This window comes from Cololabis saira, chromosome 11 (assembly GCF_033807715.1).
Source record: "Cololabis saira isolate AMF1-May2022 chromosome 11, fColSai1.1, whole genome shotgun sequence".
Classification (NCBI taxonomy): Eukaryota; Metazoa; Chordata; class Actinopteri; order Beloniformes; family Belonidae; genus Cololabis; species Cololabis saira.
This window is the reverse complement of record NC_084597.1, coordinates 1,612,330-1,627,192: the sequence shown is the minus strand read 5'-3', so window position 1 is coordinate 1,627,192 and position 14,863 is coordinate 1,612,330. Positions and strand designations below refer to the sequence as shown.

Here is a 14,863-nt window from a genome sequence, read left to right as displayed (position 1 = left end):
ACAGAAAATAATGACAGTACAACTGAAACAAATGATAATAATAATATATATATTGGAGAGAAAAAGCTTGTTATTTTGCCTCATTCAAATCATTATCTTGAAGTTTGCATCATAACTTCTCCTCAGCTGCCGGTTCACCTGCCGAACTTCCACCCTCTTTTCTGCAGATTGTCGCTACGTTTCTCTATTTTCTGTTATCTCTTCTCTTATTTTCTTCTCTTTCTTATACTATTTTTTATTTTTCTTCTTCGTGACCGGGGTTCGCTTTGGCCTGGGGAGTTAAATTCAGCATTCACTTTAAAGATATCTGGCGCCATCTAGAGTTGTGAATGGGTATAACGTCTAGACCCCAAATGTAAGACGACCCCCACTTTTTCAGTCTTATTTCAATGCAAAAAACACCGTCTTATATTCGGGCCAATACGGTAATAAAGATGTATAAGTTCTCCGGTACCGTCTCCCGGGCTCCTTTTCATACAGATAATAATAAAGATGTATAATTCTCCGGTACCGTCTCCCGGGCTCCGGCCAGCTCCTCCTGCAGCTCCGCCAGACGTCTCCCCAGCTCCTTCTTCACGTGCTGCTCTGATCCGATGGCCGACGTCAGCTCCATGTTCTCATTGGTCTGTCAACCGGGGAGATTCAGTTTAGTTTATTGTTTTGCACAGTTTTAAAGGTATACAAGAAAATATCAAAGATAAATACTATACGGTGCAGGAAGAGGCAAAAAACCCAATGGGCTCATTTGAAACCTCCCCCCAACCTTTGAAATCCTACAAAAAGAGTTGTAGGAAAAGTATTTGCCCATACTATATAACAATATGAGAGATAAGGATAAATTAAACTATAATAAAGTGTAAGGTCGTGACAAGGCGACTAACACGCCTTATAATGCCAATGGATTTATTGATTTTTTTGGTAACGCAGTTAATTTGTTTTCTCCAACTCCAACTCTCATCAGAAATAACACCCAGGAATCTTGTATTGACACCTGAGGAAAATTAACAGACTCAATAGTCATTTTACATGAATCTTTAGGGTAGGATTTTTTGCCACAAAAAAAATTATTAAATTAGATTTCTTTATATTCAAGGAAAGTTGACTTAATCTGAACCGCATAGGCAGCCGTAGGGTCGTGTTATCTGCGAACATTATTGGAAAAAGGAAATTTGAAACATTAAACAAATCATTCATATAAATAAGAAATAATAATGGTCCAAGAATGGACCCCTGCGGAACTCCACAAAGTAGTTTAGTTTTAGTTTAGTTTATTTATTTAGCAATATAAGACAAATTGAAAAAAATTAAAAAACAATGAAATAGCATGCAAGGAAAGGAAGAAGCCTGGTGGATTATATAGAATCATTTCCTTATATGAATAAAAAACTAAACTAAAGCTACACAAGGGAGAGTAAAAAAAACAAAAAACACAAAAGAAAATGTAACTCAGATTAAATAATAAACACTACAAAGATGAAACAATAAGAAACTTCTTTAAATGTTTTTTGAATATTGACGATTTAAGAGATTTATTGAGTGAATTCCACAAGTGATGAAAGATTGATGTTTCCATGTTCTACAAAACGGTAAATTAAAATCATCTTTGTGCCTTGTGGCATAAGAATGAATATCGGAATTAACACAAAAGAAATTATGAAAAGGAGAAGGAAGATCTTGTATATATTTTTAAATTTGAACATAAATAAACATGTTTGAAAAATGTTAATTTTATTGACTGATAATAATGAATATTTAATGAAAAGGGGAGCAGACGCTCATATCTGTTTGCATGTGATTTCATTCTGAGAAACCTTTTTTGAATTATCAGTAATTTATTAATATATGTTGAATGTGTGATATAGCTTATTTTGTGACACATTGACTTGAATGTTTTATTTGAGATTTGCACAAATGTTTTGTTATTTGCACAACTGTCAACCTCAGTGGAAAAGTCTGCCTGTTACTGTCTACATTGTATTAATTACAGTGTATTTTAATTTAATTGTTATGCAGGAAAGGGATATTTGTTTTATTTTATTCAAGAAGCATTTTTATTCTATATATGCAGGCAGTTTATTTTTATTTCATTTGTTTTATACATGTTGATATTGTGCAGACCTCTGTTAATAAAGGAACCTGTGTGACATTTGGCACAAGGCTTTGTATTAAAACTGACTTTTTTTTTTTTTCGGGCCGCTCGGTGGTGCAGTGGGTTAAGCAGCGGCTCATATACTGAGGCTACAGTCCTCCTCCTGCAGCGGTCGCGGGTTCGAATCCCGGCCTGCGTACCTTTGCTGCATGTCATCCCCGATCTCTCTCTCTACCCCTTTCATATCTGCAGCTTGAATAAAGGGCCACTAGAGCCCAAAAAAATCTTTAAAAAAAAAACTGACTGTTTTTAAGGGTTTGCCTCAGAAAAAAATGAAGCTAACAGAGATGCTAACAGAGATGCTATGCTATAATGCTTTGGGGGAAACCCCAATTATGGCACAGAAAAAAATATCGATATATATCGAGTATCAACATTCAGCTAGAAAATATCGAGATATGACTTTTGGTCCATAAGTCTCAGCTTATGAAAGTAATTCAGTCGTTCATCTTTGTATTCTCAACATTGTCAAAAGGAAAACCCCTTCCTCGGCCAGAGGGAGTCGTTGTTCCTCACCAGCTTGACGAAGCCGCCCTGCAGCTCGCCCAGCTGCTCCTTCAGGGCCCGGTTCTGGCTCAGGGCCCGGCTGATCGTGGCCTTGTCCGACTGCACGTCCTCCAGGATTCTCCGCCGGTCCTCGGCCTCCTCTGATTGGCTGTCCAGCCGCCGCTGCAGCTCGGCCAGGCGGGATTCCTGCTCGGAGCAGAGCCGGCTGAACTGCTGGTTGTCCCTGAGCTGGAGGAAGATTACAGACGTTTATCAGAGACCCGTACAGTTACCCAAAGAACCAGTGGTGCATGGACATTAATATTTGCTACAGTTACCAAGAACCAGTGGTCCATGGACATTAATATTTGGTACAGTTACCAAGAACCAGTGGTCCATGGACATTAATATTTGGTACAGTTACCAAGAACCAGTGGTCCATGGACATTAATATTTGGTACAGTTACCCCAAGAACCAGTGGTCCATGGACATTAATATTTGGTACAGTTACCCCAAGAACCAGTGGTCCATGGACATTAATATTTACAGTTACCAAGAACCAGTGGTCCATGGACATTAATATTTGGTACAGTTACCAAGAACCAGTGGTCCATGGACATCAATATTTGGTACAGTTACCAAGAACCAGTGGTCCATGGACATTAATATTTGGTACAGTTACCAAGAACCAGTGGTCCATGGACATTAATATTTGGTACAGTTACCAAGAACCAGTGGTCCATGGACATTAATATTTGGTACAGTTACCCCAAGAACCAGTGGTCCATGGACATTAATATTTGGTACAGTTACCAAGAACCAGTGGTCCATGGACATCAATATTTGGTACAGTTACCAAGAACCAGTGGTCCATGGACATTAATATTTGGTACAGTTACCAAGAACCAGTGGTCCATGGACATTAATATTTACAGTTACCAAGAACCAGTGGTCCATGGACATTAATATTTGGTACAGTTACCAAGAACCAGTGGTCCATGGACATTAATATTTACAGTTACCAAGAACCAGTGGTCCATGGACATTAATATTTGGTACAGTTACCCCAAGAACCAGTGGTCCATGGACATTAATATTTGGTACAGTTACCAAGAACCAGTGGTCCATGGACATTAATATTTGGTACAGTTACCCCAAGAACCAGTGGTCCATGGACATTAATATTTGGTACAGTTACCAAGAACCAGTGGTCCATGGACATTAATATTTACAGTTACCAAGAACCAGTGGTCCATGGACATTAATATTTGGTACAGTTACCAAGAACCAGTGGTCCATGGACATTAATATTTACAGTTACCAAGAACCAGTGGTCCATGGACATTAATATTTGGTACAGTTACCCCAAGAACCAGTGGTCCATGGACATTAATATTTGGTACAGTTACCAAGAACCAGTGGTCCATGGACATTAATATTTGGTACAGTTACCCCAAGAACCAGTGGTCCATGGACATTAATATTTGGTACAGTTACCAAGAACCAGTGGTCCATGGACATTAATATTTGGTACAGTTACCAAGAACCAGTGGTTCATGGACATTAATATTTGGTACAGTTACCAAGAACCAGTGGTCCATGGACATTAATATTTGGTACAGTTACCAAGAACCAGTGGTCCATGGACATTAATATTTGGTACAGTTACCAAGAACCAGTGGTCCATGGACATTAATATTTGGTACAGTTACCAAGAACCAGTGGTCCATGGACATTAATATTTGCTACAGTTACCCCAAGAACCAGTGGTCCATGGACATTAATATTTGGTACAGTTACCAAGAACCAGTGGTCCATGGACATTAATATTTGGTACAGTTACCAAGAACCAGTGGTCCATGGACATTTATATTTGGTACAGTTACCAAGAACCAGTGGTCCATGGACATTAATATTTGGTACGGTTTCCCCAAGAACCAGTGGTCCATGGACATTAATATTTGGTACAGTTACCAAGAACCAGTGGTCCATGGACATTAATATTTGGTACAGTTACCAAGAACCAGTGGTCCATGGACATTAATATTTGGTACAGTTACCCCAAGAACCAGTGGTCCATGGACATTAATATTTGGTACAGTTACCAAGAACCAGTGGTCCATGGACATTAATATTTGGTACAGTTACCAAGAACCAGTGGTCCATGGACATTAATATTTGGTACAGTTACCAAGAACCAGTGGTCCATGGACATTAATATTTGGTACAGTTACCAAGAACCAGTGGTCCATGGACATTAATATTTGGTGCAGTTACCAAGAACTAGTGGTCCATGGACATTAATATTTGGTACATTTACCCAAAGAACCAGTGGTCCATGGACATTAATATTTGGTACAGTTACGAGGAACCAGTGGTCCATGGACATTAATATTTACAGTTACCAAGAACCAGTGGTCCATGGACATTAATATTTGGTACAGTTACCAAGAACCAGTGGTCCATGGACATTAATATTTGGTACAGTTACCAAGAACCAGTGGTCCATAGACATTAATATTTGGTACAGTTACCAAGAACCAGTGGTCCATGGACATTAATATTTGGTACAGTTACCAAGAACCAGTGGTCCATGGACATTAATATTTGGTACAGTTACCCCAAGAACCAGTGGTCCATGGACATTAATATTTGGTACAGTTACTCCAAGAACCAGTGGTCCATGGACATTAATATTTGGTACAGTTACCAAGAACCAGTGGTCCATGGACATTAATATTCGGTACAGTTACCAAGAACCAGTGGTCCATGGACATTAATATTTGGTAAAGTTACCAAGAACCAGTGGTCCATGGACATTAATATTTGGTGCAGTTTTCCCACTCAGTGTTTCAGGTTCCTGGTACCAGCGAGTCTCACCTGGGCCTGGAACTGTTCAGCGACAGCTTCCTTCTCCTGCTGCAGGAGACTGAGGGCCGTCTGCAGGGCCTGCTCCCTCTCCGAGGGCCCCGGGGGCCCCGAGGACTCGGGCTCTAAAGACTCTCGGGTTTCTCTCTCCGCCGACGCCAGCGCTGCAGCAGAAACATCATCATTTACACACAACAGCATAAAGTTGAGGTTTTTCAACTTCAAATTGACGCCTCCGGTGCGTCTCGCAGTGAACTCTCATAGACAATGAATGGCAGCCCGAGCGTATGACGCCTGTGGCTCTTTCAGTGTGAATCCAAGCTAACACTAGTACTAATACGCTAACACTCCTGTTCATAAAGGACGGCCATCAGACCCAGAATAAAATTTCAAACGGTTTTGTTCAGACTTCTTCAAAACATTCTTTAGTTTAGAAAATAAGCTTTTCATTACAGCTATGTGCTGACAGCAAATATGTAGCTCAGTAACGCGAGGGGAAACAACGTTAGCGTTAGCGTTAGCTGGTCTCACCTGCAGCGTTTCTCAGCTCTAAGATTCGAGCCTCCAGCTCCTGGACCTGGTTGATGTTTCTGTCTCTCTCCTCGGCCACCAGAGAAACCTGCAGAGAAACAAACAAACAATTAGAGGATAACAACAACACAAACCCCAAATAAGACAGACAGACAGACAGACAGACAGACAGACAGACAGACAGACAGACAGACAGACAGACAGACAGACAGACAGACAGACAGACAGACAGACAGACAGACAGACAGACAGACAGACAGACAGAAAGAAAGAAAGAAAGAAAGAAAGAAAGAAAGAAAGAAAGAAAGAAAGAAAGAAAGAAAGAAAGAAAGAAAGAAAGAAAACAAAGAAAGAAAACTAAGGTCTAACTAGTTAAATAGGAAATAGACAAGTTAATTTCACAACTAATTTTCTTTTCTTCAACATCTAGCTGGTTTTTCCTCTAAAGTTGACATTAGTCACGTGACATTAGTCACATGACATTAGTCACATGACATTAGTCACATGACTCACGTCGTGGAATTATTCATGTAGAGTTGGAGACTAAATAGTTATTGTCAAAAGTAGATTATTATCATAATCTGTTAATGGAGTTTTGTCAATCAAAAAAAATAAATTAAAGGCTTTTTTTTCAAAGAAATTAAAAAAAGATTTCTTCTTTCTTTCTATTTTTTCTTCACCCCAAAAATAGATAAATTTTTTTTTTCTTATTCTTCTTTCTCCCCCCCCCCCAAAAAAAAATACATGTTTTTTTCCTCACCAAAAAAAGAAATTCAGTTTCTTTTAATTTCTTTCTTTTTTTTCAAAAAAGAAATAAAATGTTTTTTTCATTTTCTTCTTTCTTCATCACCTCCATCTTTTTATCCCTATTTTTTCATCTTTTTCCGCTTTAAAAAAATCTTTTTTCCATCTTTTTCCGCTTTTTTAAAATATTTCTTTTTTTTCCTCTTTTTCCTCCTTTTTCCTCTTTTTTCCCTATTTTTTCTCTTCTTTTCCTTTTTTCTTTCTTCCTCTTTTTTTCTATTTTTTCCCAATTTTTTCCTCTTTTTTTTCTCCTATTTCACAACTTTTCTCTTTTTTCATCATTTTTTCCCCTTTCTTCCTCTTTTTTCATTTTCTTTACTTTCTTCTTCTTTTTCCTCTTTTTTCCTATTTTTTAATCTGTTTTATTTATTTCTGTATTTATTTTATTCTCTATTTACTTACTCATCCTTATTATTATTTTTTTTTAATCTTCTCTTTTTTCCCTATTTTTTCCCTATTTTTTCCTCTTATATATATATATATATATATATATATATATATATATATATATATATATATATATATATATATATATAGTTCGGACTTTAATCCAAAAAGTCTGACTTTTATCCCAGAATTACGACTTTAATTCCGACTTTAATCCCGAAATTCTGACTTTAATAAAATAAACAAGTTTAGACAGGAGAAAAGACATAAACAAACAAGTTTAGACAGGAGAAAAGACATAAACAAACCAGTAAACAATAAAGATCCTCGTCTTAACTTGTATCTGTTTCTTCTGCAGAAGATAAATATAAATAAACACAGACAGATATTCTACCTGCGACAGCAGCTGCTCCGTCTTGTCCTTCCAAACTCGTCCTTCGTCCTGAATCTGCTCTGAATAAACGTCTCTCTCCGTCTTCAGCTGCTCCACCGACTCCAGGAGCTGCAACACAGTTAGAGGTCAAGGTTCAAGGTCAGGGAGGGAGATTCAAGGTCATGGAGGGAGATTCAAGGTCAGGGAGGGAGATTCAAGGTCAAGGAGGGAGATTCAAGGTCAGGGAGGAGTTTCAAGGTCAGGGAGGGAGATTCAAGGTCAGGGAGGAGTTTCAAGGTCAGGGAGGGAGATTCAAGGTCAGGGAGGGAGATTCAAGGTCATGGAGGGAGATTCAAGGTCATGGAGGGAGATTCAAGGTCAGGGAGGGAGATTCAAGGTCATGGAGGGAGATTCAAGGTCATGGAGGGAGATTCAAGGTCAGGGAGGGAGATTCAAGGTCAAGGAAGGAGTCGAGAAAAAAGTCGAATTGTTGAGATTAAAGTACAATTTTGAGAAAAAGGTCAAAGTCTTGAGGAAAAAGTCGAAATGTCGAGGAAAAAAGGACATGAAGGAGCTAACACTGTTAACATCGTTAACGTTGTCAACGACGTTAAAATCGTTAACCTCGTTACCTGCTGGTTCAGGTTCTGGTTAACGTCGTTAACATTGTTAACATCGTTAACCAACGTCGTTATAACATCATTAACGTCGTTAACATCTTTAACATTGTTAATCAACATCGTTAACACTGGTAACATCGTTACTATTGTTACCTGGTGGTTCAGGTTCTGGTTAACATAGTTACCATCGTTAACATCATTAACATAATTAACGTTGTTAACGTTGTTAACATCATTAACCAACATCGTTACCATAGTTACCTGGTGATTAATATTCTCCAGCTGCTGTTTCTCCTCCAGCAACATCTGGATCTGCTGGCCGGCGTCGCTGGAATCAGAGCTGGAACACTGGACCAATCAGAGAAGAGACACGTCAGGGACGGACCAATCAGAGAAGAGACACGTCAGGGACGGACCAATCAGAGAAGAGACACGTCAGGGACGGACCAATCAGAGAAGAGACACGTCAGGGACAGACCAATCAGAGAAGAGACACGTCAGGGACAGACCAATCAGAGAAGAGACACGTCAGGGACAGACCAATCAGAGAAGAGACACGTCAGGGACGGACCAATCAGAGAAGAGACACGTCAGGGACAGACCAATCAGAGAAGAGACACGTCAGGGACGGACCAATCAGAGAAGAGACACGTCAGGGACGGACCAATCAGAGAAGAGACACGTCAAAGAGACCTTCTCTATGTTAAAAACTGTCAATTATTAAATGTGTAATAGATTTAAAATCATAAGCAAATGAGGCCAAAGAAAGTTCAGGCTCCAAACAAAGACTACAATTAAATAGAGCAGATTAAAGCAAATATAATTTCAATTTATTGTGTAAGTTTCTACTTTTCTCTGCCATAATGGAAACTTTTTAGATAATAATTTCTACTAAATATTTAGTAAAAACCCGTCCAACTGGCAACCCTAACAACTGGAAACACATTTATTTCTCCTCAAAACTATTAATTAAATTAATTTTTCCTTTTCAAAGCGTAAGAAAACTTTTGAATGATAACTGGATAAATTCCCTCTAAAATTAATATTCAAAAATTAAAAAAAAAATTTAATTATAATTAAAAAATAAATGATAATTAGATTTAAAAAAAATTTTTTTAATTAAATAAAGTTAATATTCAAAAATAAAAAATACTTAAAATTATAATTAAAAAATAATTAATAATTAGATTAAAAAATGAAACAAAATACAATAAAATAAATCATTAATAATTAAATTAAAAAATAAATATATAAATTAAATTAAATTAAATATTCAAAAATTGTTGGATTGAGATTTAAGAAAAAATAAGACATTTAAAGGCCTTATTTCAGGGTTAGGGCTAGGGTTAGCCTTTTTAAGCCCTGATTAGAGCATGAATGAACTGTGCACACGTTAGTGTTTCCTCTAACCTGCTGCAGCATCAGATCTGCCATCTCCAGCCTCTTGTGAAGCTCGTCCACCTCCACCTTCATGGCTGCGTTAGTTTGAGAGCTGAACTTTAGCTGCTCCGTCAGTTCCGAGCTCCGCTGCTTCCACTCTTCGCTAGCGCTGCTGCAGAAACGCAGATTTAACGCAGATTTAACACATAAAGTGAAACGTCACGTCGAGGTCAGAGCACGTGTTTGTGTGGAGAAGTGAAAACATCTTACTTGAGTCGTAACAATTCTAGTCTCATGGTGTCTCTTTCCTTTTCCAGTTCTTTTTGTTGCTGCAGAAAAAGAAGATAAATGTGTGTCGTGGTCAGAATGAAGTGAGAGAACACGGGGAAGTAGAAGGATGAGTTTTACCTTCTCCGACTGTTTCTGCTGCGTGGAGACGGAGGAAAGCGTTCGCTCCAGCTCCGACACTCGCTGCTTCGACGCCTGCAGGCGAGAATTCAGCTCCTCCGTCTCGGCTGAGACAACGAGGAAGAAAAAGATATAAAGAAAGATGTAAACACGTAAGTGACTGCTGGGGTTAATGGCCTCGGTTACATTATGTATATGTATATATATATATATATATATATATATATATTTTTTTTTTTTTTTCCCCTTTATTTATTTTTTTATAGTTTTCTTCTTTTTGTTAGTTTTCTTTGTTTTTTTTCTTTTCTTTTATTCTTTTAAATTACATTTTTTTTAATTTATTTATTTTAATTTATTTATATTATAAAATTTTCATTTTATTTTTTTTATTTTAGAAAATGTTACAAATTTTTTTTTCTGAATGAGTATTTACATGATCACGGAATTATTCTATTGGGATTAAAAATCGGAATAAACCATGGGGTTAATGGCCACGTTTACATTATGTATATATATATATATATTTTTTTTTTTTTTTTTTTTTCCTTTATTTTATTTATTTATTTTTTATAGTTTTTTTTCTTTTTTCTTTTAATTTTTTGTTAGTTTTCTTTGTTTTTTTTCTTTTCTTTTATTCTTTTAAATTACATTTTTTTTAACTTATTTATTTCAATTTATTTATTTAGAAAATTTTCATTTTATTTTTTTATTTTAGAACATTTTAAACATTTTTTTTTCTTTTTTTTTCTAAATGAGTGGGATACATGATCGCGGAATTTTCTATTGGGATTTAAAATCGGAATAAACCAGCCACTTACTTCGGAAATAAGTTTAATTCGGAATGGCCATTTTCATTGGGAATTAGGTGTTTACATGGTAATTTTTACACATTTTAAATCAGATTTAATTGTGAATTAAAGAGGATTTAAACCCACCCATCTTGTTCCGCGCCGCCTGCTGGGTGAACGTTAGCGCCGTTTGCAGCTCAGACTTCTCCGACACCAGGATCCCGATCGTCTGGATGTGAACCTTTATAGAGGAAATAAACAAAAAGAACATTTGTTTTCCAGCCTGAATAGCATTATTAAATCACGAGTTTAACCAGCTCTCTAGCGCCGCCTAGTGGCTCCTGTTTGAAAATGGAAATCAATCAATATATTTTTGGTTTTAATGTGGTTTCTGTTGGCAGGACAAACATGACACAAGTATTCTGAACGTTTTCCAACGCTGTAAAAATAGAATAAACATTACATTTCAACATTTTTATTAAAGAAGATTTGTACGGAAGATTATCAGAGCAGAAGAAAAAATTAAAATATTTTAGAGGAGGGAGATTTTTTTTATTATGCACTTCGAGAAAAAAGTCAAAATGTCGAGATTAATGTTGAAATACAATTTCAAGAATAAAGTGTATAATGAAATAAAATCTTCCTCCTCTAAAATATGACTTTAATTTTTCTCCTGCTCCAATTCTCTTCCATAGATTTGCGTAACAAAGAGTCATGTGGAAGACATTAGCAGCTACATTAGCAGTTACATTAGCAGTTACATTTTGGATTTTTTGGTCAAGTACGCTGACGACAGTTCTCCTGTCGCTGCTGTCAGGCCCCTCACAACACTACGGACCCGCTCTGCAGGAGTTCGTGGAGTGGTGTGACAGCTCCAAACTGGAACTAAACCCCAGCAAGACCAAAGAGATGGTGGTGACCTTCTCCAGGCAGACAGAGGGATCTGCTGCTGCAGTCACACCACCATCCACGGGAAGCCAGGTGGAGACAGTCGTGGAGTACAAATACCTGGGCACCGTCTTTGACAACCTCCTGAAATTCTCCGCCAACACAGAGGAGATTCTCAGGAAGTGTCACCAACGGCTGTACCTCCTCAGGAAACTCAACTCTTCGGAGTCAGCACTCACATCATGATGACTTTCTACTACGCCTTCCTGGAAAGCATCATGACCTTCTCAATGTCCTGCTGGTTCCACCTCCCCTCAGCACCAGAACAGGAACAGACTGCAGAGCATCACTGTGCTCGAAATCATCGTCCTGCCGGTCAGAACTCTGTCTGTGGTTTTCAACCAGCAGGCCCTCAGTCAGGCAGATAAAATCATGAAGGACCCCTCCCACATACTCCACCCTGCATTCCAGTGGCTCCCCTCCAGGCGGCGCCTGCGCTGCGTCGCCTGCAGGACTGAGAGGAGGAGAGCTACTTTTGTCCCCAAAGCTACCCTGCTCTTTAATTCCAGCTGCTAAACTCATCCCCCACATCCACATACCCCCCTCCCCCCCCGACTACTCTATACTCCTGTAGGACTGTTTACATCCACTGTCGACACTTTGCATTGACACTTTATACTTTATATTTTTATTTATACCACTACAGTCACTCTATTGTAGATTTTTTTTGACATTCGTATATTTATATATTTTTTGTACATAAGGAGACATGCCCTGTTCATTTTATTCTATTTTATTTATTTTTCTATTTGATATTTTCAAAGTCTTGCTGCTCAGTTGTCCTGCAATTGCCCCTCGGGGATGAATAAAGTTTTCTGAATCTGAACATTAGCAGCTGCCAATGTAGCTGCTAATGTGGCTGCATTATGCTACATGAGCAGCCACATTAGCAGCTACGATTAGCAAGCTACATTATGCTACATTAGCAGCTACATTATGCTACATTAGCAGCTACATTAGCAGCTACATTATGCTACATTAGGCAGCTACACTAGCAGCTACATTTGCAGCTACATTATGCTACATTAGCAGCTACATTAGCAGCTACATTCACAGCTACACTAGCAGCTATATTATGCTACATTAGCAGCTACATTATGCTACATTAGCAGCTACATTCGCAGCTACATTAGCAGCTACATTCGCAGCTATATTATGCTACATTAGCAGCTACATTCGCAGCTGCATTATGCTACATTAGCTGCTACATTATGCTACATTAGCAGCTACACTAGCAGCTACATTTGCAGCTACATTATGCTACATTAGCAGCTACATTATGCTACATTAGCAGCTACATTCACAGCTACACTAGCAGCTATATTATGCTACATTTGCAGCTACATTAGCAGCTACATTCGCAGCTACATTAGCAGCTATATTATGCTACATTAGCAGCTATATTATGCTACATTAGCAGCTACATTCGCAGCTGCATTATGCTACATTAGCAGCTACATTATGCTACATTAGCAGCTACATTAGCAGCTATATTACGCTACATTAGCAGCTACATTAGCAGCTACATTATGCTACATTAGCAGCTACATTATGTTACATTAGCAGCTACACTAGCAGCTACATTAGCAGCTAGACCGGTTTAGCCAACGTAAGCAGGAGGGAACGCTGCTTTGTAAATATGTGACAGTTTAATACGAGCTTGAAGAAATGGATAGATAAACACGTGAGAATACTTATAGTATAGTATATATATATATATATATATAGTATAATACTTAGTTAAAAACTCACCTGTAGCTGCTCCCGCATGGAGCCCTGCTCTTTGGAAAATCTCTGCTCAAAATCCTTCCGCTCCTTCGTCAGCTGATCTGAAAGCTCCTGAGTCTGAAGAACCTGCAGAAGAAACAGATACAAGTTAAGACGAGGATCTTTATTGTTCTTTACTTGTTTGTTTATGTCTTTTCTCCTGTCCAAACTTGTTTGTTTATGTCTTTTCTCCTGTCTAAACTTGTTTATTCTATTAAAGTCAGAATTTCGGGATTGAAGTCGGAATTAAAGTCGTAATTCTGGGATAAAAGTCAGACTTTTTGGATTAAAGTCCGAACTATATATATATATATATATATATATATATATATATATATATATATATATATATATATATATATATATATATATATAATTATTAGGCTACAGAAACAGAATAGAAACACACTGATCTGCATTTTGCCCAAATGATTTGGGAAGAAACGCATAACTGACCATAGAATCTATGTGACCGGCAAGTGTTTTTTTGTTTTATTGAGGCCAGTGGGGGCGTGGCCACCCCGATGGGGGCGGGCCACCCGGTGGGGCGTGGCCACCCTTAGTGCTGAGCCGTACGTCAACGTCGCCGCCATATTGGATGTTCAAGACTGCGCTGGAAACTAATACAATAAAGTAAATGGAATTATTTTCATAAAGCGCCTTTCTACAAAGAAATGTACGTTTTACGTCTCATTTATTCATTCACACACGCTCTTTTTTCTCTTTTTTTCCTGTTTTTCCTCCTTTTTTCCCTCTTTTTCAATTTTTTTCACTTTTTTTCCTATTTTTTTCTCTTTTTTCCCCACATAGGAGTAATTCATGTTATATCAGCTATAGTGAACAAAACTATATATATCCCCCCTCACAAAAATAGAGACATTTTTTTTTCATCAACAAAACAAATTAAAAAAATTTCAAACAACAAAATAACATATTGGAATAATTTTTCAGACAATAAAATGTAATGTATAAAAATGTAAAATTAGTTTTGTTGATGAGAAAATATGTTTCTCTATGTTCTTATTTTTGTGAGGGGGATATATATTGTTTTTCGGCACTACCTTGTTCTCTATAGCTGATATAACATGAATTACTCCTATGTGGGATCAATAAAGTTCTTATTTTTACCATCTGAGAAAATTAAATATATTATATTTGGTGCCTAACTGTTTCCAAGTATATTAGTGCGTGTGTGAATGAATAAATGAGACGTAAAACGTACATTTCTTTGTAGAAAGATGCTTTATGAAAATAAGGAAGAAAGATGAAAAAAAAGAGTAAAAAGTATATTAGTTCGTGTGTGAATGAATAAATGAGACGTAAAACGTACATTTCTTTGTAGAAAGGCGCTTT

The 14,863-nt window shown here is 37.5% G+C and overlaps 1 protein-coding gene across 1 annotated transcript in view; it reads right to left on the bottom strand.

Moving 5' to 3' along the window:
- The window catches only part of LOC133454842 (golgin subfamily A member 2-like), a 42,444-nt gene that overhangs the window by 18,350 nt on the left and 9,231 nt on the right, over positions 1 to 14,863 (bottom strand). The window contains exons 2-12 of the mRNA XM_061733566.1: positions 13,496 to 13,597; positions 10,943 to 11,036; positions 10,008 to 10,114; positions 9,870 to 9,928; positions 9,630 to 9,771; positions 8,481 to 8,567; positions 7,621 to 7,728; positions 6,036 to 6,123; positions 5,517 to 5,668; positions 2,666 to 2,884; positions 512 to 625 (exon numbers count right to left, since the gene is read on the bottom strand). Coding sequence (XP_061589550.1) covers positions 512 to 625; positions 2,666 to 2,884; positions 5,517 to 5,668; positions 6,036 to 6,123; positions 7,621 to 7,728; positions 8,481 to 8,567; positions 9,630 to 9,771; positions 9,870 to 9,928; positions 10,008 to 10,114; positions 10,943 to 11,036; positions 13,496 to 13,597 — 1,272 coding nt within the window. The remainder of the gene's footprint in view (positions 1 to 511; positions 626 to 2,665; positions 2,885 to 5,516; positions 5,669 to 6,035; positions 6,124 to 7,620; positions 7,729 to 8,480; positions 8,568 to 9,629; positions 9,772 to 9,869; positions 9,929 to 10,007; positions 10,115 to 10,942; positions 11,037 to 13,495; positions 13,598 to 14,863) is intronic.